At 39.9% G+C, this 27,546-nt stretch overlaps 1 protein-coding gene across 4 annotated transcripts in view; it reads left to right on the top strand.

Annotated features, from left to right (window-relative positions):
- Nucleotides 1-715: 715 nt before the first annotated feature.
- Nucleotides 716-27,546, top strand: part of LOC107380405 (cGMP-inhibited 3',5'-cyclic phosphodiesterase 3A) — a 76,334-nt gene continuing 49,503 nt past the window's right edge. For all 4 annotated transcript variants that reach the window (XM_054742721.2, XM_015951645.3, XM_015951646.3 and 1 more), the window contains exon 1: nt 716-2,680. In XM_054742721.2, the coding sequence (XP_054598696.1) occupies nt 1,796-2,680 (885 nt within the window). In that variant the 5' untranslated portion in view covers nt 716-1,795. The remainder of the gene's footprint in view (nt 2,681-27,546) is intronic.

The following is a 27,546-nucleotide window of genomic DNA, read 5'->3' as shown; positions in this document are numbered from 1 at the left end:
TATGGCCATTTAACTTTCCAAAACTGCGGCGCTTCCACGGCGCGTCTGTTTCTGGTGTGCCACAGGCATTACTCCACTCCCAATTCCTGTTTGACAAATGCAACAAATGCTGTTGTCTGGCAGACCGAGAGGGCGGAACTGCTAACAAACACACACACACACACACACACACACACACACACACACACACACACACACACACACACACACACACACACACACACACACACCAGCTAACGTCTTGGTGTACCTCTTAGCCAATAGCGATGGCAGATTTAAATTCAAATGCGGTGCAAAGTTTTTACCTGACGACAGCGCAACACTGAGAGTTTTAGGCAAAATATGTATTTGAATTTTAACTAAGATGCACTAAAGTGCCACATTATTGACTAAATGTGTCTACAGCATAATTAGACACTGTTTAATATAGTTTATCAGCAAAAACAGGTTAATTGGGAGTGAGCTGCTCTTTGAATAAAATATATAGCTTAGCTTTTGAGGCTGTTAACCTGATTAAACTAGTAGTTTCCCAATTGATATGTTTTCAACATTGAAGCAACAAATAAATGCAGTAAAACATTGTAAAAATAAATGAGAAAAAAGTGAATGTTGTGTAGTAGTTTACTGACTTTGTTTACATCATTGGTGAAAATGACAAAGGAAGTCAAGAGTAATATGCCACATTTAGTGAACTTTTACTATTTATAGTACAACACCAGCATATTAGCCATTTTTGGTGGTCTGTCATTGCAGCACTGTTCATTTCAAGATCCTGGTTCTGGTCTATAGGGCCTTACATGGACAAGCACCATCTTACATCTTATTACTCCCTACACCCCCAGCAGGTCCCTGAGGTCCAGTGATCAAAGCCTACTGGTTGTGCAGTGCACCAGGCTAAAGACCAAAGGTGACAGATCATTTGCTGCTGTGCCCCCCAGACTCTGGAACTCTCTCCCCCTGAGCCTGAGATCAGTGGACTCAGTGGACTCCTTTAAAAAGCAGCTGAATACTCATCATGTTCAAACTGGCTTTTGTATGACCTTCTTCATCACTCTCTCTTTATTCTGCTCTCCCCACCTATTCCACCTTCCTCAGGATCCACTGATTTCCCTCTTTCCTATTCACGCTCTCTCTTTCTTAACATTTAATATTTTTTAATCAGAATTGTCAATTTGTAGCTCATTTTAAATATTTTAACCATTTTCTTTTTCTTTTTTTTTCTTTTTTTACATTTTTTGTTTTTGTGAAGCGCCTCGTGATTTTTATCTTGAGAGGCGCTACAGAAATGATATCTTCTTCTTCTTCTTGACTGTGCTCCTGAAATGTATTACAGGATTACTGTTAATTCGGGTAATGAGCTGCTCAATCTCCAGACCAAGCCAGGAAATCTTTCTGTAAACATGGCATGCATCCACAGCGAACTGAGTCACATCCAGGGCAGCCTGCAGACTGAGTGGGGCTGAAGCGTGATGGAGTAGTCACCGGAGCGGCACAAAAAAGGGATAATGTTTGGTGGGTGGGGAGAGGATCAGCGAGAGGCTGAGGGAGAAACTGGAAGAGCTGAGCTGAGGCACCGCTTATATGTGTGAGACACAAGGGGATGCTTTTTATCATTTGGTTGACAACCAGGTGCAAGTTCTGGTCAACAAAACTTTGAGAGAAAAGTTGCGCATCCTAACGTTTTACTTTTAAATGATGCCAAACTTTATTCTGCAGGACACAGTGTGTGCACAGATCGACATGTAGACAACCAAGCTAACGCAAAGCCATCAGATTCCCCGCTTGATTGAGGAGGATGGCCTTTGAGGCAGAGAGCGACAGGGGTTCATCAAGAGGCGCTCATGAAAAACATCCCCGGGCAGCGCTGGAGCGCAGCAGCTACGTGAGGACGCGCGTCACCCCGCTGCACCGAGACGAACCGAGGCTGACATGGACTTGCCCAAGAGTGTCATCTGCTGTCTGCGTCGCCTCCATCTCCGTTTTTCTCGCTCTGTTGCTCCGATTGGTGGACTGGGATGCAGGCAGCAGCAGTAGCAGCGGAAATAGCTGCGTCGGCTCTCGTTTCCACTCAGCGGCGGGCTGCGCTGTGGAGCTGCTTTTGGCTGCGTGTCACTGCGTATCCCCCGTTTTAACACTCGTCTGTGCTTTCTTCTGGGTCTGGCTCGCTTTGATTCGCTGCGGGGTTTTAATCCGGAGTGTGGTGTTTTTGTTAGCAGTGTGCCACTTTGGCGAAGCTGCGACACAGGCGCTCCTGCGCGGCGCGGAGGAGCTGTTGTCCCTGACCGCAACCCTGGTAGTCCTCGGCTGCCTGAGCGGCGGGGCTCTGCTGGTCCTCCGGCTGGGACAGGGAGTGTCCATCCTCGTCTTCATTAGCGTCATCCGGGCCATCTCCCTTGTCTCCCTGAGTCGCGTCCAGGCCAGTTGGAGACCCTACCTGGCCTACCTGCTGGGACTGCTGGGGGTTTTGCTTGCAAGTTATGCTGACCGGCTTTTGCCGGCCTCAGGGACCAGCGGGACGGGGTGCTGTGGCTCTGTGACCGGGGCGAAGGAGGAGGACATCCCTGTCTTCAAAAGGAGACGGAGGTCCAGCTCCATAGCGGCCTCGGAAATGATGGCTCACTGTCAGAGCAACAGCAAGTCCCACCGCAGGACTTCGCTGCCGTGCATTCCGCGGGACCAGGTAAGAACTTTGGCTTCGGGATGTTTTGTGTCTGCTTGTGACCTTCCGGCAGCTGCAGGCCTGCTGTCCTGCTGCGATGGCACGTGGGAGCTTTACGCGCGTTTCCTTTATCTCGTCGGGGCAAGCGGAACAACAACAGAGCCCTGTCTTTGTGATGATGATGATGAGGAGGAGGATGATGATGATGGTCGCTTGCTCCATGCAGGCCATCATCTGGGCGTTTGTCATTGATGGTGTTTTGATCTGATTCATTGCTTGTTTTGGGCTCTAAATCACCACACCACCAACTCTCACACGCTGCTGTTGTGCTATAGCTTTGCTGTTATGTTTGCGGACATCAGGGCTGTGCGTTGTGTTTGCGACGCTGATAAGCGAATGGATGGAGCATTTCTCAGGCCAACTTTATGAGTGCAAGTGTGCGTGTGTGTGTGTGTGTGTGTGTGTGTGTGTGCGTGCGTGTGTGTGTGTGTGTGTGTGTGTGTGTGTGTGTGTGTGTGTGTGTGTGTGTGTGTGTGTGTGTGTGTGTGTGTTAGGCGTGAATTCACATCCAAATATTTTGAAAGACCCTGCTTATCCTGGCTGCAGGCCAGTGGTGGGTTGCCAGACTTAGCACGTTAAGGAGCCTCTAACATTGGTTGTGTTTTTATTGTAGCAGAAAGAAAAGTGTTCAGTAAATTCACGTCAATTATTTATGTCTCATACGTCCTAAATCGTTGAATCTTTTCCCCATTAAGAAGAAAACAAGAGATGTATCGATCAAGTGAACCAAAAGGGGTTTCACCTGTTTGGGAGACACTTTTTTACAGTGTATTGAAAAAAAATTTGTCACTTCTTGACAAGTTTTAAATCATGTTAAATGACTTTCATCATCTGTGGTTGATCTTTTGTTGGAACCATTTTATTTAGTTTGACCACAAAGCCTCCAACAAGATTCCAGCTATTCTCAGGCCACCCACTCTGAAATGATGACTCAGTATAATTGTGACATGATGTTGCACATTTTAAATTCAAGTCATGAATTAAAACCAGCTTTTGTTAGGAATACTTGATTATGGCAAGATTATTTTGGAAAACAATCCAATTAGGATCATTTGACATACGTAGCTGCTCATTTAATGGGGAAACCATAGACATGGATTACATTATCCAGAATTCACATTTTATCAGATACTAATTTGCATCAGCAGATTGTAAATGTCTGATGGTGATTAAAATTATGAAGCAAAAACACTTTTATCGCACAACACAACGCAACACAACAACAATAAAATGCACAGGCTTATACAGAAAAGGACAAATATAGAAGATACTTTTATTTTTTCATCTTTCATTTAAAGACAGGAAACAGATGCTGCTATACAAGCAGAGAAGAGCTGTAGAGTATGAGCATACATAATTGTGTTTTCATTTTCAATATCATTGATGCTCGGAAAAATATAACTGCAGCACCACTGACTGGGAATCAGGGCAATACCATTTGTTTTCTATAAGAACTTAATTTAATTTAAAAATATTGCAGCACCATGTTATCTAATAGTTTGGAGGAAATCAACTATAATTAACTGTTAGATTAAAACGTTAAATAATTAATCGATTTTATTTAAACTAATTGTATGTTTAATTACTGCTGGAAAGGAGCTGGGGTCTCATTTATCAAACATTGCGTAGAATCCTTACTAAAACCGTACTTAAGCTCAGCAAAAAAAATGTACTTACGCCATGTGCGTACTCCAAACATGGAGCTGCACGCAATCTCCGCTTCATAAATCGGAGACTAACGAGAATGTTTCTCAGCTGCATTTTAGTCACATCCCGCCCTCTCCACGCCCACTTACTGCCATAAATAGTCAATGCAAAGTGCCTTGTGGACCTCATGCATATACATAAGCCGGCTGCTGCAGTGCTCCACCAATGACATGGCGACCGTAGACCAAGGCAGATCAAGGAAGCGCGATTTCACAGAAGCAGAAATTGAGGTACCTGTGGAGAAATGAAAGGAAGTGCTTTTGCAAAACAAATAAGAGAAAATCCACGGAGTGGCACAGCGTTGCTGAAGCCGTCAATGTTGGGGATTCTTCAGAGAGATCTGTGGCGGATATAAAAAACATGGTCCGATCAGAATTCGATCCCCAGACTGCCGGGTGAAAGTCTCACATGCTAACCAGTCAGCCAAACGGAGATCTCCCCTGTTCAACTAGCCAGGATGCATGATGGACTTTAAGCACTATAGAGGGAAGATGTAAGCAGCAAAATGATCTGCAGACAACCTCATATAGGCACTATTTCCATCCAGTTACCTCTTCCTGCTTCTACTTTCTTTGCCTGAATTTTTAAAAATCTTACATATATTACATATAGCTAGCTTTGAGTATTTTTCACTTAGACAATTTCATCAAATGAGGAAATTTCAGTACAGATTATTGACTGTGGTATCATTAACTGACAGAATTTTGTTCTTTTTTATTGCTATGGAGTAGTCATGGGCGATAAGGGAAGAAAAACAAAGACTAGCATTTTGGTAAGTCACTGATATTGCCAATCACATAGAAAACCAGGATTCTACTCGAGCTAGTTTCTCATTATAAATCACTAAAACAACAAAATCCCTCCATCCATGACGTTAAGCACTTCTAAGTTCTTCCAGCAAAAGTAAAAAGAACAGAAAAACTGCAAACAAGTCATTGTGCCAATTAATAAAAAAAGTATCTCTGAGCCTTTAGATCATGTTCTCTTCAAAATTAGCCTTCAAGTTACATTTCTGCAGAGGCTGGTTTATTGTCAGTGATTGAGGTATTGATTTTGGTCAAGTCAAATCAATCTAAGGCTGTTAATTAATATACGATGGAAGTTAAGGGTCCGATCAAAAATATGTTTTGTTGACACTTTTTCACACACACACACACACACACACACACACACACACACACACACACACACACACACACACACACACACACACACACACACACACACACACACCTGGAAGTACCCTGATATGAGATCACACGCCAACCCAAGTTTCATTCTCTCAAGTGCTCGCTCACAGCATTCACCCATCAGTTGTCCAACCCTTGATGCTTGGTTGTTCATTGCTAATTGGTATCTAGGGAACACTGAGTTAGTGCACTATCTGTAGTATTAGAACAGCTCCATTACCCATTCTGCCTCATCATGTCTGGAACAGAAATGATGACAAATTGAACTCTGAAACATGAAAAAAAAAATAAAACTCTCAGCTGACCAGATGCAGAGGACAGCATGTCCTACTGTTAGGTTTTCACACTGTGTAAGATCAGTATGGAGACCAAAGCAAATGCATCAAACCATAAATGAGTAAAACAGTATTTAATCCCAGTAGATGCAAACATTTTAATGTGTAATGTCAATTTAAATCACAATAAATCAATAAATCACAAAGCCTGCTTTATTGTAGCAACATGACTTGATTTGAATTTTCTTTTAAATATGAACAAAATAATAACCAATAGAACGCCATGCCTATTAATAACACCTTACAAATGTTATAAACAGCTAAAGTTGGGTCTTTCTCACTCTGTCGCCATCTTTGGCTTCAGATGCCATCTTTGTTGTTTATGAGAAACTGAGCATCGCGGTGTGTGACGTACGATGCTCAGCGCTGATTGGCTAAGTTAGAATTCTCAGGGGATGGGGTTATTTGAGTAGGAGAGTTCCCAGATGCTTCCCATAAGGAAGCATGGGGCTGGGTGGTCAGGCTACTGCCAACTACTGGTCAATGTTTGAATTGCACCAAAAGAAGAAAAAAATACACAAATGTTTGAATTAGGGCTGAACAACTCTGGAAATAATTACGATTTTTTTCTTCAATATTGCAAGTGTGATTTAATTCACGATTATTTTTTCAAGGGGCTTTTCTCATATTTTTCAACTAACGGAAACAAAAAATTATGAGGCCAGAACAGTCTTATTAAGAATTAATTCACACAACGTTTTCCACAAATGCACACGTTCATTCGGAAATCCACACTCTGTGTTTCACAAATATAATTCGGAGGAACACAAATGCTCACACTCATTCGGAAATTCACACTCTTTGACTCATAAATATAATGTGAAAAAATAAGTCACGCAACATTTTCCACAAATGCACACGCTAATTCTGAAGTTCACACTCTGTGGTTCACAAATATAATTTGTAAGAACACTTGTAATATAAACTCACAGATCATACGAATTCCTGAATGTGCATTTACGAACAGCTTCTCACTTGTGAACCTTTCCGCGTTTGTGAGTGAAATCTGTGTGGTGCATTCACGAACAGCTTCTCATTTGTGAACCTTCCAGCATTCGTGAGAGAAATCGGTGAGCTGAATTTTGAGACTCTCCTAACATCGCAGGTCAACAAACGTCACCATTGGCTAATGAATCTGTCAATCAAATATATGATTCTGCCAGGGCTGTTCGCTTTCAGCCAATCATATGGCTCCTTATGTTACGGAACAGATCTGCTGTGCGCATGCGCATTGCAGTTCACACGGCAGAGCGGGATGGACCGGTCACAATCTGTGAGTAACAGTTTTATCTTATTCCCTCGTTGTAATTTATGCAATGTTATAGAATTGTGAGTAGAAGTGTTCTTCATGGTCAAGTAAAATGTTTTATGTTAAATTCAGTCGAGACGTTACATGAAGTCTGGTCCATTCTTCATCTAGTTTAACATCAAGTTAAACTCAAGCGAACATTTGTTTAGTTAGCGTGTCTAGGTACCATTTTTTTAGGCCACGGTTGTCAAACTCAAGCCCTTGGTCTATTTTTATTTGTCCCGTGAAATCAAATATCAAATATATAATATTAAAACTGGCCCGCCGGGCGATTTTGCTGATAAGACTACTAATCCCATAGTGCTTTGCGGGTTAGCGCGCGAGACGAAGCAAGCATATATATATATATATATATACAGAAACATTTATTATATTTCTTTTGAGTGGTGCAATTCAAAGTCCAACTGATAGGTTGCAGCAGTTTTTTACGCCGCCATTCTGATGGAACAAAAAGATCTCACAATAGCATTGGATGTGTCTCAAAAGCATTTGAGAATTTTCATATTATCGTAAATGATGTCTGGCTTTTAGTATCACAAAATATTGTATTGATTAGAGATATTTCATGTACTTATACTGATTAAAATTCTGACACAAATTTCAGAGTAATTTTTACACTTGTCTGTCTCCTTTCTCAAGTGTATCCTAAATATAAATGCTATAAAACACACGCATAAATTATCTTTATTGTGTTAATATAAAACTTTATAGGCACCTGTAGTAATAGTTTTTGCATTTCAACTTTTAAACTGAGGAAAATACATAATTTGAAGTACTTTTTGTTTAAAATGTTTATTTTCATACTGTGAAACCATGTTATTTTTAGGGCCATGTCTGTGTCTTTATGCTGTTTCTTTTTGGAAACTCAATATTCTATTTTCTAATTTTACTCAATTTTAATTCATTTGGTAATTGCTGAAGGTTTTCAGTAATAGCCTAATGCTTTTGTATATTTACTTGTATTTTGTTCCTTTTTCTCTAAGTGTATGTGTTGCCTTAGCAAGTGAATTTCTCCACTGTTGGATCAATATAGTCTATTCCAGTTCTAATTCATACTCATACCTTATATAAGTCAGATGAACCATTTGGGTGAAAATCTCAGTCTTTAATAATCATTAATTATGATTCTATGATTTCCTCCTTACACATGTTTTCACACTGACATTTAAATATTATTACATGTTTACACAGATTGGGATTCATTCAGAACTTTAATATAAACATCCTGTTAAAAACATTGAATTCAGACCTCCTTTTGAACCCTAAATTCTTCTCCCTGTCTTTGTGTGTTGGGACAGTTTATCCGTCCTGCAGATTATGACGCTCTCCGGAGTGCAGTTGTACCTGAGAGAAGCAGAGCTTTTCATCAAGCGTTATAGTTGTGAAGTATTTATGAAGCAGGCTGCCAAGCCAAAGGCAAGACAAGCACTCTGCTGATGTGGGAGCCGGGCTCAGCTTCGTGGCTCTTTAGTGAATGACACTTTGACACAATGATGTTCTGCTGAGCTGTGGTGGCCACATGGAAGGGGCCATCGTCTAGCACACTGCTGCTAACCACTTAAACATTCTCCCTCTCCTGATAATAACTATTTGCTTTCCTTGACGTTGGATGTGCTACTACTAGTTTATCCGTTTAATTATAGATCCACTTGGATAAATACAATAAAGTTTATCTTTCACCAAATAGAATATTTACTAAGAAATCACAATATAACTATAGACACATTACTTTGTCGTGTGTGTGTGTGTGTGTGTGTGTGTGTCTGTGTGTGTGTCTGTGTGTGTGTGTCCGCCTGCTCTGTCTTCTCAATCCCCAGTGAGTCGTGGAGGATGGCTGCTTATACTGAGCCAGGATTCTCTGGAGGTTTCTTCCTGTTAAAAGGGAGTTTTCCTTTCCACTGTCGCTTTATGCTTGCTTAGTATGAGGATTGCTTGATGCAATTTGCTGGGTTCCTTATATAGGAAACATTATTTCTGATTGGCTTAATGAACTGACCTGAATTGGAATGTTTATTATGTGAAGTGCCTTGAGATGACTCTTGTCGTGATTTGGCGCTATATAAATAAAATTGAAAAATAAATTGAAATTGACTTTGTGTTTTTTCTTTTGCCGTGTTCTGCTGGATCTTGTGTGAATGTAATGAGAATTTTCTACACTCAGCGTGACGATTCAAAGATTTTTTACCCAAATTCACTCTATTATGGCCATTCTGGACTAGTTTTATTTTTAGTTTGATGGAAGTTGTTGGTTTTTAACTCGGGGTTTCAGCCACATGGGGATTTGGGGCTAGATTGGTTTTTGGGTCACAAGCATCGGAGAAAACACTTGCTGTATACAAGATAAAAACCATGAATAGAATGCATAAAAATTGTTTGACAGTCCTTTACTTTTTAATGAATCACCTTGCAATTTTCTCTGTCTCTCTGTAACACTGGCAAAAGTTTACTCTTAATATTTGCAAATATCTTCCATCCAACTCCAACAGGGAAGCTAAGTTATGGATAAAATTTTATACTTTTTAGTCAGAATTGAAATCATGATAATTTGACATGATTAATCATTGAACTAGGAAACACGCCACATTTATTTCTGCTTTTTAGCTGAAGTCACACTGGGAACGCTGCAGAGCCCCAAACGACAAACACAAACTGGAATCATCACTCCCTATTGGGCGCTGGAGTGCGTAACAGTGTCGCCATATTGGGTGGATTCTTCACTCTTTAAAGCCAACTAGAGTCAATGCAGAGTGGGCAACTATGCCTGTTTTTTCTGCATCCTATGGTTGTAAACATATCACATGGAATTACTATGGACTTTTCTAGCCTGCCTGTCAGGATTTAATGTTTTAGTTTATTTTAATTGATTTAATTGCGTCAGTCATAATCCGTTACAGTCTTCTCATTCACGATTGAAGACCTATTTTACTGATTTGGCTTTTGGACAATGACGATTTCAAATTTCTCTTTCCCTTTTTAATTAGTTTTTAGGTAGTTTATAAATCAATTTTTATTGACTGTTTTTAACTATTTAAAGTGATCCTTTTATGATTATTGGCTGCAGTGCTTTAGTCAGCTCGCATGCGTTTAAATGCGCTACATCAACTAAAATGGTATGTCATGGTATGGTGATTTAATTATATTTATATTTTAACTATCATACGATATGTCTGATTTTTGTGAGAAGCAACATAATATGTGTTTTTGAGTTGGGTAAACATCTTCCTCAGTAGAAATTAATTCACTGGGGGCGAATGGGAACCTATCAAAGATGGCAGCCCGCTGTTACATTAGCTCCAATAGTCAGAGCCAGTCCATGTGGTGTCTATGTATATCATGTCTCTGGTTTACACTGTATATAAAAATCTGTAAGAAAGTTATTTATTATCATGAAGTTGTGTATTTTTGAATAATTTCCTTTGAGACAAATGTACTATGATCATCAAAAGGCTTTATCTAAAAAGTATTACATTTTTATACAAAAACAGAGTTAAGCTGTTTAGTGGCAATTTAAACTTAAGAGCATTTACATTATACCAGTTAGTTAGTAATACCAGTGTAGGGTTAGTATACATATGTAATTTGGGTGCTTTTTAAGCTCAATATGCTACACTACATTTGACCAATAAGATGTGAATTTCTATAAAAATATGGAAATCCAGTCTGATTGGTCTTTGAATGTTTAACCAGAAGATGTAGAATTCTTTGTTTATTCAGGGATTGTAAGACACTTCGTATTAATTCAGACAGAGTCAAGTTTATAAAAAGTAAGAAATTTATTTTCTAAACAATTAAAAACATGACAACTAGGAAACACTTTATGTGATGAATGAATCTAAGTGGATGGAATGTGAGGTGTGAGGATGTGTGAATGTGTGAATGTGATGTTGTCAGAACCTTCTTATCTGGAGAAACTGAGTTCTGAGTGGGAGTGAGTTTGGTCTGCTATAAACTATAGTTGATGGTTTATAAAACCACACCAGACACAATCTGTCGAGTCTATGTACCCTTATCGGAGACTCTCTTTTGGATCCGAGATGTCGGGGAGTCTGTGGACCCCACGGTACCGAAGTCCGTAAAGAAACCGCAGTACGACCAGGTCAGTCCAGAGTCGACTCCAGGTCACAACAAACAGGTGGACTTGTTTTGCGTCTATGGAAGGACTCTTAGGGAGTCGGAGCGGTGTCAGCTTTGTTCTGAAGGAACCGTTTGCGGTATCAGCTGTAGCGTGCAACAGGCTTGACAGCTTGTCAAAGATGCGTGGGAGAAGAGTTTTCCTCCAGTTGGCCAGTACAGAGTTCAGCTCAACTGAATCACTCAGGAAGTGATGCTGTTTTAATAATGGCCATATTTTGGTTTACTGACAAATCAGAACTTGCCCTGTAAAGAGGTTTTGCCAACAAACTCAGATACACACCTTCCTCAGATATGAAGATGCTGATTTTGTGGATAAAAAAATATCTATGTGCTGTGACATTAACTTTAACCTGCGTCATGGAAATATGGTGAGTGTGTCTTGTCCAGTCCGTAAATTAATGGGTCATATATTTCATTTCATCCTCATCAATCTTTCAGTGTAATAATAATATTCATTTCAACTTCAGTAATTTAAGCACAGATTAATCAAAACATTTCATTTAACCATATTGTTCATTTCATTATATGATTTACTTATGAAAGTTCATCCTTCTTGTTCTGTGAAGCAAAGCAGTCTTAAATAAGAGGAAGCTGGAGAGACACCTTGGTCAAGCAACAGTATCGTTCTTGCAGATTAAAGGCACCAGTTAAGACATATGTCTCCATTTGACCCGATACTGAAGAGGTCAAACTGTAGGTGGAAAACTTACCATTTCTGGAGGCTACACCAGTTATACCTTTATTACACGAGAGTCGATACTGCTATTATAAAGCCTTGAGTCATATTAAGAATAACAAACACATGACATTTAGATGCAGGCACCAATATTATTAAACTTTGATTTGTTTTACTTGGTCAATCAGTCAAAAGAGTAAAACGGAGACAAAAGATACTGCTATAAAAGAGGGGAAGAGCTTCTATGGCAGCCTGGATGCCCAAGAAGGGAATCAGTAAAGGACTGATGCTTGGAAAAATAACCGCATGGAAAAATAGTCTTGGATCCTTTGCCATGGAGCATGAAAATGTCACAATGAAAAATAATGGAGGTATGTGTTTTCTGGTGCACTCCATGTACTACCAGAGTCTGTTGCCCTTGCTCTGCTCTGCCATCTTTATTAACACTTATGGTTAAAAAAAATTAAGATGTTTGAGAGTTGTGCATAATTTGGTATGTAAGACCAAATAAAAGCATAAACAAAAATGACTTTATATTAATTATTTTTATCAGTTAAATAGCTTTTGTGATTTTATTTTTATCAGTTAAATAGCTTTTGTGATTTTATTTTTATCAGTTAAATAGCTTTTGTGATTTTTGTTAAGAGCCGGTCTAAAACAAAATGCTTATTTAATTATTTGCAGAGCCTTAAATAAAACACTGCAAAGTTATCGTAAGCCTTTTTATGTTACTCTAAAAATAAATTTCATCTGTCTTGCAAAGCATCTTCTCATCAGCACCTACACTGCTTGACAGTCTGAAGGGTAGAGGAGGAGAGAGAGGGATTTTAAAGCAGATGCATGAGCTCTGAAATCTATTTGAGGGAAGGCCCTCATTCTCTCACTGACGCACATACTTTTCCAGAGAGACATGCAGCATGCTCCAGTCACCAGTACTTTCTTCCTTTGATTATCAACCAGGTTTAATGTGTCTTTTTCATGAAAATTAATGTAGTTTAATTCTCAATGGTTTTTTTAGCAACAAGGTTTTAAAATGTTGGGCGCTAAAGAGAAAATGTTCTATTTTACCGAAGACTTTGATCATCTTTTATTGGTTTATGTCGTGCAAAATGTTCTCTATGAAAATTTGGGTTAGGGTTAGGGTTATCGGTCAGTAAACATCTTTTTCGAGGACACAAAATACAAGTAAGAATTGAAAAAAATCAATGTTTAAAAAGCAAAAATAAAAACATTTGCAGTCATTTGCAAATGTTTTTTATTGCTTTTTCTTGTGTGATTTATTAGCTGATGTCTGTCTAAAGCCTTTGTTCCATTTATTGTGTTTTAGTTGTTTGCACCAAGCTCAAATGTTCTTTACCCAAAGCCTCCTCCAAATGATGTCATCAGATCATACAGTGAACTGGTGTGCATTCTTGATTTATTTATATATTATTTTGCAAATTGTAAATTTACCTCTTTTATTGTAATTTTGAAATTCTTTGACTGAATAACCAGTACAATATATTATTTAATTTGAGCATCAAAACAATTTTTGTTGCTAAACTGCCTAATACACATACCCCAGTACCTATAAAAGCTTTGTGATAAACTCTATTGTAGAAATTATACACATTAGTGATAGTGGTTACCTGTTCCTGAGAATAAACAGGTTTAGGAAACTGGAATAACAAGATATTTTCTTATTCGCCAAATTGATAATCACGTTTTTTAATTAACATTTTCATAATCCTCACAGCCCTTGCAGTATTTTTTAATGTTTGACTCATGCAAAGTTAAAGTTGTGACAAGAATTTACGTTTTATTATTCTCTTAATGGGGAAAAAAAACATATTCAAACAAAGGTTAGGGAGAACTTTTATATTTTATTACAAGAACATAAAGAGTGTCAGCAAAAGAGATAAGAGATGGTTTTATTTTATTATTTTATCTAACAAAAAAAGACAGAGAGATTTAAGAGACAACATGCATTGGTTCATTTTCGATGTTCAGAAAAAAACACCAGTAGATGTAGGTGTAGTTTGTACATTAACACTGAGGCGAATGGCATCTCCAGACATTGATCTGCTTTCTTCAAGTTTAAATAGAAATTCACCTAAATAGACAGAATATTTAAATAACAAAGATCATTTCATGCTGATGGGGTCTTTGTTGTTTTGGTAAACTATACATTCTAGATAGGTTTAGCATCCACATTGATGACTGCTTCTCTCCATCTGTGCCGCTCCCCTTGGGAGTACCTCAAGGCTTGGTATAGGGACCATTTCTTTTGTCAATCTACATCCTTCCCTTGGGAAAGAGCTGGGCAAAATATGTCATGAACAACTACTTTTATGCTGACAATTGTCAGATTTATTTGACATTCAATCCATTGAGCAATACTCATGGCAATACTCCTTTCATGGAATGTTTCTCGGGGTTAAAAATTAGCTTGGATCTAATTCCCATGTCCTAAAACCTGTGTGACTAACTTGGGGTCAAGCTTAACTCTGACTTTGTCACCTAATTCAGAAGAGACCATACCTTCAATCAGTTATTCGTGTATTTATTACATCAATACTGGACTATGCAAATTCTGTCCTTATTGGTGTTAATAAGGACAGAACTTCGATCTTCTACAGAAAATGCAGAATGCCATGGCCAGGTCTTTAACTAGTACGGACAGACGATACCACATCACCATTCAGGTCAATTTAAATTGGCTTTCAGTATTTTCCAGGGTTCAGTGTAAAATTGTAACCTTCGTCTACTGATTCACTTTACTCACTCCTTATGTTCCCAGTTGATCTCTGAGATCTTCTGATTATCTCCTACTTTGCATCTCAAACATGAGTAATAAATCTTGTTGGGAGCAGACCGTCTCATTTGCCTCCCCAAAGCTTTGGAAAGCGCTCCCGCTCCATGTGCGGCAGGTTCCAACACTAGCTAGCTTCAAATGTTCCCTTATCATACGAAACCCACTTTTTGGAGCTTTTGACCATGATACATTATCATTTCCTCATGCTAAACGCTCCCAAAGCAGTTTTTGGCTTCACACATGCATTTTCTTTTCTCAGTAAGTCCCCTGCTGGTCTACATAGGGGCTGCAGGCAGCTAGATGGGATTGTTGCCACGTTAAAGTGACTGTAATTACTAACACACAGTCTCAGTGTAGCTAGCAGGAAGTTTAATCACCACATTTGTGAAGAAGGGATTTCTTTCTTATCTAATGTGCACTTTAAATAATACCTAGAAAAAAATGTTTCTGCAAGAGGAACAGGATCAAGTCTTCCTGAAGAGACTGCAGAAATTGTTAGATTTTTATCTTCAGGAGCCCTTAAAAACCGACAGTGATTACACAGAATGCTTGATAAACCACCGGAGGAAGTTTTCAGGTGTAGTTATCAAGTTTGTGATGCCTCGGTGAACACAATAACATATTTTCTTCTAATAGATACAAGAAAATGGTAAAAGACAGATAAATTTCTTCATCTGCTGACAGTTTTGGCTTATCACTCGAAGCCTTCTTCATTGGCTGTCGTCTGTTGGAGCACTGACGTGGCTTACATCCGGTCTCCCCGGAGTCTGTCATGTGGGAGTGGTGAGTGGAGATGTCACGTCCATCGTCACTCCCTGATGTACTTCATGGTGCTTTAGATGAGTTAGTTCCAAGTTCATTACAGTCCACAGGCCCCCTATGGACTATCATGATGATGATAATGTGTATTTCTTCTCTTTTCCAGTCCTTTTCTTCTGTTATTAGGTTGGGGATCTTATATAATATGCGGGTCACAGATAATATGTGTGCTGCTTGGTGTTCTGATGTCAATAATAGGTATTTGGTTTTGAGGTGTATTATGTCTTCAAACTGTCACCATTCTAAAATTAAAAGCATCCGATGGATAAGTTCGAGCTGTGACTACAAACAAAATGCTAACAGCTAGCTGAATGGTAATTACGTTTGGTGGGTGGGATATGATGGCGTGAATCTGCAATCTCCAGGTCTGCAGTTGTTTATTATTGTGGGTATACAGGGGAAGTGTGGTTTCATTGAATCTAAGCATCTTATTTACGGATTGATGGAATTGCTCAGGTAAATAACTTATATTTTATTAAAAAATTAATCTCAAAAGTAGCAGTGCTAATATTTGGGTATTTAGTGAATAATGTTTGTGAGATAGCTAAAGTTAGCAATGGACATATTAACCAGAGGGGACCTAAAGGCAGGGGTAGTGCGGAGAAGTGCTGAGCAGGTGATGAAATATTTGCTAGGGATAGCGAGGAAAACAAAGTTGGAGCAAAAGAAGCACAGGCAGAGTGTTGAATGTTACAGGACAACATCCTTCCTCTCTTGTTTTTAAGCAATTTGCTTCATTTTCAAACACGCCACCGCTCTGAGTTCTTGCATGGATACAAAATTGAATCATATAAGTTTTGATCACTATATGAAACCTTCGAGTGTTTGTCTACGCGTTTATGAATAAATTCATGCAGTCTTCAGCTGAGAGGCAGCAGCAAATAAAATTCGGTCAGTTTTTGCATACTGTACATATGCTCACACCTTCACACACACACACACACACACACACACACACACACACACACACACACACACACACACACACACACACACACACACACACACACACACACACAGACGTACAGTGGCTCTCCTGCTGGCTGTCCAGATGAGGTTTGGTGGCCCAGGACAAGAACTGCCTTGTTACTAGATTCAATGGTGTGTTTTAGTTCCAAAATATGTATGGTGAGAGGTGAAAATGGGGGTGGGGAGAAAGAGAAGGTGTGTTGCACTGGGCAGGAAGGTGGTGAGGGCAACGCTGAAGAGCAGATCTTAGATCTGTCTTCGTGCCTGTCTTCATGTGTAATGTAAACAGCTGTACTCTGGCAGGCTGTCGTGTTGAAAATGTTGGTTTCTTAGGGGGATAAGATTAAAGAATTTCAAAGTATTTAAGCAAGAATGTGTGCTATTTAAGCCTTTCCTCGCTGTGCTTTTGGCTCATAGTTTCTCAGATGTAATCACATCTCTAAGAAATAACATTGCTGTGTCGTTGCCAGAAAATCTCATACTGTGAAACATCATAAGCTCTATATAAAACTCTGCCAGCTAGAAATCATCAAAAACCTATTAAATGCCAGCTTCTTTTATTATGATGAATTCTGATATGATCTGAGGGATGCACCATTCCTACAGACATACACAACTTATCAAATGTTGCTGTTACTTCTCTGAGCCACCAATGCAAGGTGGTAACAGCACCATGAGGATCAAGAATTTTTGGTGATGTATTGCATTTTGCATTTAAATGTATTTTTTGCTGAGTTAGTTTAAATTAGGGATGTCCCATTCCGATATCGATATCAGAAGTAATTCGATATTGGCTCAGAAACAATGTATCGGATTACATCCAACATCATCAAAAATCTCCAATATAAGCAGTCCGTTAAGGTTCACATTTTTGCAGCCAATGGTTAAGGAAAAATTGTCTTTTTTTTCATACTCATTGTTATTGGCTCTTTTTTTTCCAATTGAGTAATATCACCTGATCAAGCCTTTCATACATTCCACACTTAGAAATAGGTAAAAGTATGTGTTTTGTGCTGATATCGTATCAGATTGATATCAGTATCGGTCAGTACTGAAGGCTGCAATATCGTGTTGGAAGTGAAAAAGTTGCATCGGGACATCCCTGGTTTAAGTTACTACGTTTACCAACAATGTGACAGTTTAAAGCAATGCTTACGGATCATTGAAGCACCAGATGCACATGTGTTGTAATGTAGTGCTGCATTACATATTGATGTATGTATTTGTTCTATTTTCGTTTTTTACACTTTGACATAGTTTTTTGCTACGACTCCATTAGAAAAGAGATTTTGAACCTCAATCGGACCGTTTCCTGGTAAAATAAGGGTTACAAACAATGAAAAACAAGACAGATTTAAACAGCTTTACTGCATGATTGTGTGTTGACAGACAACTGGTCTGCTGTGAGATTATAATTGGGAGATATGACACATATGGTTCCATAGAGTGGATTGATGTGGGTCAGAGTGGGCCATCATTGGTCGGTATGGCTCGGCCATTTCAGAAGTCTGTTTAAGTCGCCGGTTTGACTCTCACTTGGCAGGTGGGGTTAACCTTAAATACGTACTGTGGCATCATATCAGTTCGGTGAGAAACGTTTGTAGTTCTGAAGCCGATCAAACCTACTTGCTGGCATTGTTTCGCGTCTGTGGACAAATAAAGACACAAACTGCACATTTATTTTAGTTGTTGTGATCTTTTTTTCCTCAATGGGCTGTGTTGTGTGCTGCCAACTTCTCTGCCCCAGCTATACCACTTGATTGTCCTATGGACATACAACTGAAGGGGGCTCATGACTGATGCAGTCTGGGTCAATTGTTAATGGAAGTCCAAAAGGGTTCAAATGAAGGCAACTGGACTTCTCTGGTTTCTTGAAGATGTTTCACTCCTCATCCGAGGAACTTTATCAATTCTGACTGGAATATGGGAGAGTCAAGCTTATAAGCTGTAGCTGTCGTCATTTAATGAGCAGAAACTACTCGATTCGCCCTCCTCTCTACCCTCTGATGAGTCGTTGGCCCCTTTTGAGAGGGAGTCGTCGTGTTGATAAGACATAGGAAGGTGTGACCTAGACTGAAACTGCTTATGAATGAGATTCAAAGCTGCATTACAGGTGCTGGAAAGGTGAAACCAAAGTCCCCCTCCCCTATTTAAAGTAGGTTTTTTATGTTTGACATAGATGGCTTCCTTTACTCTTCTCTCAAACCATCTATCTCTGTCCAGAATGTGTACTTTGTCAGCAGCTGCATTTCTACCAATGGAATTTTCTCTGTATTCATGGTATGAGTGTAAAAAGAAATACAAGCAGGTAGTGTTCCATCCTACAGTACCACCAGAGAGACATCTGATTAACTCCAAATGAATTCAGCAGCTGGAAAAAAATGTTTTAACTTGCAGCAAATGTCATTAGGATGAGTCCTGGAAGTGATGGTGTGACCCATACATCTCAATGTTCTGACGTGTTTCAAGGAATACATCAGAACACAGGAAGATCTGAGCCAGAAGATCTGGGGTTAGTTTGTCATGAATGGGTCAGTTTTAAAGAACATTTTAGAAAATTCTGAGCATAAATGTGAGCGAAGTCAGAATAGCCATGATGTACATCTCTAAACAAAACCAGACAGAATAAAAAATAGCTGAAAACTGTTTTCCATGCATCGGAACATTATTTCATGTACATTTGTTTGTGAATTTATGGAAGAATTAGAAAAACAAATGCACACACACACATGTACACACACACACACACACACACACACACACACACACACACACTGACCTTGTTTAATCTCCCTCATGTGCTGTGTCCTCATAGTGTAGACCTAGATCCAAATTCAGTTGGACCATCATTTTAAGTCTTAACACCAACTTGATCATGAATTAACTTGTTTTCTCTCATTAAACTCTCCCATAGCACACACACCACATGATGATGGCTGCTAGCTGAAAATAAATGAACTTGTTGCAATTGTTGCCACATAGTCAGCTCAAATATCTCTTTCTCTGTCTAAAACACAAATTCAGGCATTTTTTTTGACAGAGTGAAAATAACAGCTCTTTTTCTGCTTTATGTTCACTTGCATGCTCTGTTGAGCGCAGGTGTGTGTGGGTGTGTGTGTCCATCCTTGTGGTTTATGCTTGGTCAACAGTCTGCTAACAACCAGCATGTCTTGGATGGGTGTAGATTACCCAATCAGATCATCAAGGGCATGATTGCATCATCTGGGAGTGTTTTTCCCTTCCATTATCCTTCATAATGCACACATCTCTCTCTCTCTCTCTCTCTTTCCCTCATTCACACACACGCACAAACATTCTGCTCACACACACTGATGACGTATGTAAGCAGCTAATTGCCAGAGGTCGTTAGTGTTGAGAGATAAAAAGTTCTGCCGTGGTTTTCATCTGGTCATAAAAATGCAAAGCCGTCTTATCCGGCCTCCCGTTTTTTGACAGCAGAGCATCACTAAAAGCTAAAGTGCTTTTAAGGCAGAAACTCTAGCATACCCACTCTTTTGAAACAGGATCTACAGTTTCATAATAAGGGGAAAGTAGACTGTGAAGAGATTACAGTGATCTGATGTAAGATCTTGTTTACAAGAATTCAACAGTCAATTGAGTTAAAATTGTATTTTTTAATCAACAGGGAACCAATTTAGTGTCATTACTTTTTGTGTCAAAAGATTATTTTGCCTGAACTGAATGTGAAATGCAGCACATGTGACCTGAGGAGGAGAAGGACTTGAATTTGACTCTGGCAGCCATTGATGTTTGCTGCAAAATGAGCAAAAACTCCACAAGAACGCTGTTGTTTTCTTATTAAATAACTTTTAGTTCTCTGGTTTTGCTGTAACCTCCGCAGTGCCCTAGTGGCAGACTGTTCACCTTGGGATTGGGAGATCGGGGTTCAAATCCTGGTTGGGTCATACCAAAGACTTTAAAAACGGGACCCAGTGCCTCCCTGCTTGACCCTGAGCTTTAAAGCCTGGTTTATGCTTCTCCGTCAGCTCTGCAAGGGACAGACACGCACGGATTGATGGAAGCGTTTTGCTCTCATTCTTCTCCGTCTCCTGGAGAGTGTTGCAAAGCAATTGCCCGGCAGGACAACAGAGGGCATAGCGCTGTTCTGTGGTATCCTGTCATGTATCGGTCCAAGATCGTGTGTTTATATTGTGTTTTTTGTGTATATAAGAGACTTTTAACACGGACATATTTGTCTCTCATTCTCCTCCACCTCTTCATGCGCTCCCTGCCTCTAAACCCACATTTCCTGTCATTCCCATCCACAAATAAAATGCTTGCTGCGCATCTTTTCACTCCTCCAGTCACGGGGGAACTAAACGTTCATATTTTTAGAGTATTTTCGCGAGGTATTTTTCAAGCTTCTCCGTGTCTGCCGCTAGTTATCCTCAGCTCTCTTTATGTTTTTGAGGGCGCAATGGCGGCGCTGTAAACAACAGCGGCGTCCTGACCAATCACAAGCTCGCGTTGTCTGTCTCGACTGACAGATGTTTAGAAAAGAGAGCTCGACTCCGTCCGTCCTTGCGGAGCTCACCGGCAGGCACGCAAGGACGGATAATGGCGTTGCGTGTCTCCGCACTGACGCAGATGGAGAAGCATGAATCAGGCTTAAGGGGTTGGATTGGGGGGGGTTAAACCTCCAAATAGATCCCGAGCACAGCCACAGCTCCCCACGGAGATGGGTCAAAAGTGAAAGTGAATTTCACCAGTGTGTGGTGCCTAATGGGTCTTTAACTTTAAAGCCTCACACGTAATGCCCAGTGCTGTTCTTGGATGCATCTTATATGGATGCACGTTTACAAAAAATTCTTTAACCTGATGTTCTGACGCCCCTTAAACAGAAGTAAAGTAAAGAGTGAGCGGGATGACAGCTGAAATGACTGTCAGACTCCGAACTTGTTGCTCAGTGGACCATCTGGCATCAATACACAGCGCTGCTTGCAATTGCGTGTTTATTAGCGCATTCTGTAGGACACATTTGATGTAAAACAGTTTTCTTACACAGAACTAAATAATTACACTGTCATTTCTTTATTTTACTAAACAAATTAGGATTCAGACACAAGGAGCATCACGGCACACTGACCTCGGTTCAGTTTGCTGCATCATGTTCAGCCAGGCTCAGCGCTTTGATGTGAGGCTTATTGTGTTCCAAGATTGAAACAACTAAGAATAAACTGCTCCCACGCTGCCTTGTTGTTAACTGCTTCGTGTTTAAGTACATTTGTTTGGTCATGTGACAAGCTCATTTCTTCTTCTGTGGTCGCCCAGTGAACATATTTGATAGCGGCGTTCTTGCGCCCTCTGGTGGCACAAAATATATCACGCCCAGTGCAGCAGAAGGACTTAAAGCAGTTAACTTGGAAAAACTAGTTTACCCCGTTAAAACATTAATGGAAGTTAACCGGTTAACTATGTACATTCCTAGCATCTAGTTTCCAAAAAATAACACCGAAGCCTTCTGGAGATTAACTGTGGTCTAAACCTTTTTAAAGTGCTTTATAAGGGAACAATTATATGTGTGTGTGTGTGTGTGTGTGTGTGTGTGTGTGTGTGTGTGTGTGTGTGTGTGTGTGTGTGTGTCCCAAACAAATATCCTGAAGCTGTTTGTCTTCTTTTTTTTTACATCAAGTCATTGTCAATGCTAACTGTTCTATTTTGCTAATTGGGTGTTTTTTTTAATCAGAATTCAGGTAAACAAAATGTTTGAATCGTTTAATAAAAAAATACATGCTTTAAGTTTCAGTGAAAACCTTTAATGTGTTTGTTTACTTGGGTGGTCTTAAAACATTAAATGTAGTCAAAGCTATGCCTAGTTTGCCCACTTTCTCATTTTGCGTGCACAAGGTACAGCAACAGTATTGTGGCTTTTAATGAGTTATTTTTTATTTCTGGCTGCCTGACTCTGATGCGTACAAGTTTCATTTGTGTGCCGAAAAGTTTTTTTATTTAGGAGAATTAAGGGGGAAAAGGAAGCTGCCATTTCTCAGTTTGTTGTAGGGTTTCTAGCTATGCTTAGCCTCTTTTTCTCCTTTGTGTTGCTCAGGTCTTCCTTGCTGTTACCTACTGGTGGATTCTGGGCATGTCAGAGTATTTTGTTTGGATTTTTTTTTAACAAACAAAGATTACAGTAGGGCCTAAATAGATTTGTTCTCTTATATCATGACTTATTGCTCTTTCTCTATCATAGTAAAGAAGGAAAGATGAGGTTAAAAGCAGAAAAATGCCTTTGTAATAAATTAGGGTAATCTTTTCCCTTGGGCATTCTATCTCAAGCCGTGAGCATCTTTAGACCAAGAAATCTCTCTCTCTCTCTCTCTCTCCCTCTCTCCCTCTCTCCTCTCTCTCTCTCTCTCTCTCTCTCTCTCTCTCTCTCTCTCTCTCTCTCTCTCTCCCTTTTAGTTTTTGTTGTATTTTTTTGTCTGCCTGTCCCTCTCTGTTATGTTTCCCAAATCGTTCTCCATCCAACTTTCACAGGACAAATGCCAAAGGCAGTATTATTGTGTCCTCAGCTGCCATCACTCACTGTGTTATGTAAGACCCTACTGATGTGTGTGAGTGTGAGCTGGCCTTTGCCTGGCTTCAGTCCTGATAGGCCTTCTCTGCATTCACATTCAACACAGTCCATCCTGTTTCTGCGTTACAAATGTAGGCTGGTGCCTATCTCCAGCAGTCTTTGGGCAAGCAGGCGATGCACACCCATTGCAAAAAAGGAACAAAAAACTTTAAAATAATCTGTATCAATACCTTGATTCATATCTAGGAATACACAATTTCTACAAACGTTTAACGTGTACTGCTGCTGGGTTCATTCATTGACTGTTTAACAATGGGCAAACCCTCCACGCTATTACACGTGGGTTGTTGAAGAGCTGAATTAAAGTTTAGTGTCTCACCACTGCCATCTTGGTCACGTTATGCCTCTTGTCAATCCCGGGGAATACAAAAATGGGGCTGAAAGTGTGACTGTGAGGGTGGGAGCAGATGATTACCTCAAACAAACTCTGAGTCTATGTAGCTATGAGCTAACCAAAGTTAAAGGATGTTGGTGGGCATTATACGCCAGAAAACTGCAGTTGAGTTTCAGGATGTAGCCTTTTTTATGTAAGTCCGAGCTTGAGGCCTTCGCTGGAGTGAGCAAAAGGGCACGTTGCTAGCGCTAGTGATGACGGCTCATCTGCTACCTGGCAATCAAACAGACACGCCGCTTATGTGCAGGTGAGAGGGAAAGTTCCTCATTAGCTTCCTTGGGTTCAGTAGAGGGTTAGCATCCCATTTTCAGTAAAAAAAAAAACATGGTGAGCTATGTAGGAAGTGAGGGCTGGAGTTAGTCTGATACCTACACACTCAGTCCTTTTTAAAATGTTGTTTAATGTCTTCAGTTCCTTCTTGTCTAATGCCTACTGTATATCTTATACTTCTCCGGCTTTTTATTTTTGGACTTCTCTGTCACCTGGGGAGCGTTGCAAAACAAGTCCCAGCCAGGACAACAGAGGGCGTAGCGCCATTCTGCGGTATCCTGCCACCACTATAGTCAAGTATACGGTCCACGAAGGTGTATTTACTAATGTGTTTGTATTGTTTTAACATATTTGAGAGACTTCTTTAACATGGACAAATTTGTCCCTGCTTCTCATCACGCATTTTCCCATTTCCATGAAGTAGATCCTGATGAATCTGTTCTGATGTGGAACGTGCTGCCTGTGATTTAGCTGGAGATGAGGATGAGCTAGAAGAGTAAATGTCTATCCGTGTACTAGATCTCCTTCTCTGACAGTTGGCCTCGTGAACCAGCTGTGCCTGGAAGTTACCTTTTTTATTTTCCTGTAGAGTTCAAGCAAGATTATTGTTTTTGTACAGATTTTGGTCAAAGGATCCAGATGAGACAGGTGCAATATAAATTAGGGATGTAAAGGAACACAGTGTTGTAATTGTACTTGTTGACTTAGTTGTAAATTATTAACCTTTTCATGTGGAAAGCCACAACTTGTTTCCATCAAAAGTTAAATAAAAAAAGATTTAACATTGAAAAAGAAATAAAAACAAAGTGAAAAAAGTTTCTTAAAATACACAATCGTTAGTGATTTTTTAATATTTTTATTAATAAAAATTTTATATTTTCATTTCTGCTTTATAAATATGCTCATTTCTCACATGTTTCAGGATTCTTGGACATTTTTTTGGGGGGGAAACTTGTAATAATTCCTAGGCGAATTAAAAAGCCAAATTATGATCAATAAAATCACACAAAAATACTTTTTGAACGAAAGATGCATAGGAAAATCTTAATGACATATTTCTTGCTGCAGTACAGTTTCTCATTAGGAGTCCTCATGAATGCGTATCAAGACAGAGTCTAGGTTTAAGAAGCACTAACACAAAATCAGACGTAAGATGTTGCTTCACAACAAGAACTGGCGTCTGGACGCTTGCTCTGTTCCCTTGAGACTCAGCCGGAAATGCTAAACCTCTCAATGTCAGTGTCGGTCAGTAAGAGCAGCAATCTGCCAGAAAGAAGAAGACCATGGGAGCTGTGACGCACTGACCTCTCACAATTAAATGAGTAGTGATTGATAAGCTGGCATCTATAGCATAACATGGGTACAACCACACATGGAGACACCACTTTGTTCAGCCTTGGACAAACGGAGACAAGGAGGCAGAGGATAGAAGGGAGGGCTGTATGTGTGTGTGTGTGTGTGTGTGTTCAAATTTGTATGTTTCTAAGTAGTTTTGAATGCATCAATCCTTCTGTGCATGACACTGAAATAACTGATGAAAGACGCAAATGTACACTAAAATATGAATGTAGGCAAGTAATGAAATACTTTTCATTCTTTTTTCCTAATGCTGACACACAGATATACATTAGTGTTTCAACTTTACACACAAAAACCTGCCACAGAAGCTAACACTTAGCATTAGAAACTCCACCACACAGCATAACTCCTCCTGGCTTGTGAGATTTGTGGAGATAAAACATCCGCCACAACCTCTTAAGATGAAACATCTCGTTTTCGAGAGGGTCCTCCATCCATACAACATTAAAAAATACAAGATAGCAAGATAGCTGAAAAAGAATAGAAAAATAACTAGAATAAAAAAAATCATAAAATTACAACTAACTGAGAAAACAAACACACAAAAACAAACAAAAAAATGACTAATGACCTTAGCCATCATCAAAGTTAGCCAGTGTTGGTGGCGTCACTTCCGTTTATCCACGGGCAGCAGAGGACGATGCCAGCCTCTGCTGCCTGCGTCCTCCTTGCTGATGACACAGTCCCATGCACGATCCAACGTGAATACTCCGTCTCTGTTCATGGTTTTGTGTCCACATCTCCTCATTATTATCGCTTCTTTGATTCATTTTTTGTATTTTTGTTGTTGTGTGTTCATGATCCGTGCACTATCCCAGTCCATTATATGATTTTCTCTTATGCACTGGTCTGTTAAATTTTTTTTAACAAATTGAGGGCAACATCATCCTCTGCTGACCCCCCCCCCCCCCCCCCCCCCCGCACCCACACACACACACACACACACACACACACACACACACACACACACACACACACACACACTTTGCTCTCATTACTCCTTTCTCCTGACTGAGAATTCTGCTTTTAATTTATCCCTACACCTTAGAACAAAATGTCTACCGGTAGAATGGCAGGTGATAACCTACTGAGTCTGCTAGAAGAGCCTTTGGCCTTATGATGTACATTTCAGTGCTGACATATTATAGTGGCAGAATAAACGGTTAATTGGTATGTAGTTTGGTGCATCAACAAAAGGGGAAGCTTATATTGTATAAACAGTTGCATTTGATGTCTTTCACTCTGTGTGCAATTGAAATGCATCAAAGTTCAGACTGATCTGCTACTGCTACTGCAGCGCACACAATTACATGCAACTTCAAAAACCACATGTGACTGTTCACGCATAAAACATGAAAAGGGATGTACTAATATTAGATGTGCACATCCAAAATGCTGACAGATGCATGCATGTGTTCCCTTGACATAACATGCAAAAGCTTAGTCATGCAACCCGCAGCCTGAGGCTATGTTAGTAGCTGCCATCAGCTCAAGTCATGCAGGGGAGAAAAAAAGGAGTCGAGACATGAACCGAGTGATAACCTGTCACTTTAACTTTTTCACAATTAAAGTCCCAAAGTTGTGCAAGATTAGTTGTTCTCTCAGCCTAATATATCTTATTTTAGTGTTTTAATATTCTAACCCTAAACCCCTCTTTAGCTTGAATATAAATCTCACATGTTCTATTTTGAAGTAAATCATAGTGTAACAAACTGTCTCTTTGCTCATCAAAAATGTAGACATAGTCCCCAATGAACCTTCTCTTAAGGATACAATATGTAAGAATGTTACCGTGAAAAACAGCCTAACGTCTCAATCATTTTGGAAGGAAGGTTACATTGAAGCTGGTCAACTTCTCAGCAGGCTGGGGGGGGGGGGGGGGTCAGTTTACCTCCTTTCAAAAAAAGCTAGAGGGACTCAGTCTTTGTTTACATTCTGTGAGCTCACAGGGATGCTGAGTCTGCACCAGCTAACGCTGCAGCATTAGCATTTGTAATTCAACACTGGCTGACAAAAAACTCCAGCATTATGAACAGCTTGTTAATCAGTAAAAAGAGCAGCCCAGAAGCCACGTCATCCTTTTGTTTTACTCTAATATTGAGTGAAGAAAGCTGGAGGCCAACGTTGAGCTAACATTGCTAACAGGGGCGGATCTACAAGGGTGGCATAGGGTGGCAGTTGCCACCCTAAAAGAAAGCCTTGCTACCCCTGCTGCCACCCCAGCTGGCAGCTATAAATTCAAGAAAAATCCAAGTTTTTCAACTCTCAGGCTC

Source organism: Nothobranchius furzeri, chromosome 13 (genome assembly GCF_043380555.1).
Source record: "Nothobranchius furzeri strain GRZ-AD chromosome 13, NfurGRZ-RIMD1, whole genome shotgun sequence".
Lineage (NCBI taxonomy): Eukaryota > Metazoa > Chordata > Actinopteri > Cyprinodontiformes > Nothobranchiidae > Nothobranchius > Nothobranchius furzeri.
This window is presented reverse-complemented; position numbering and strand designations above follow the sequence as displayed.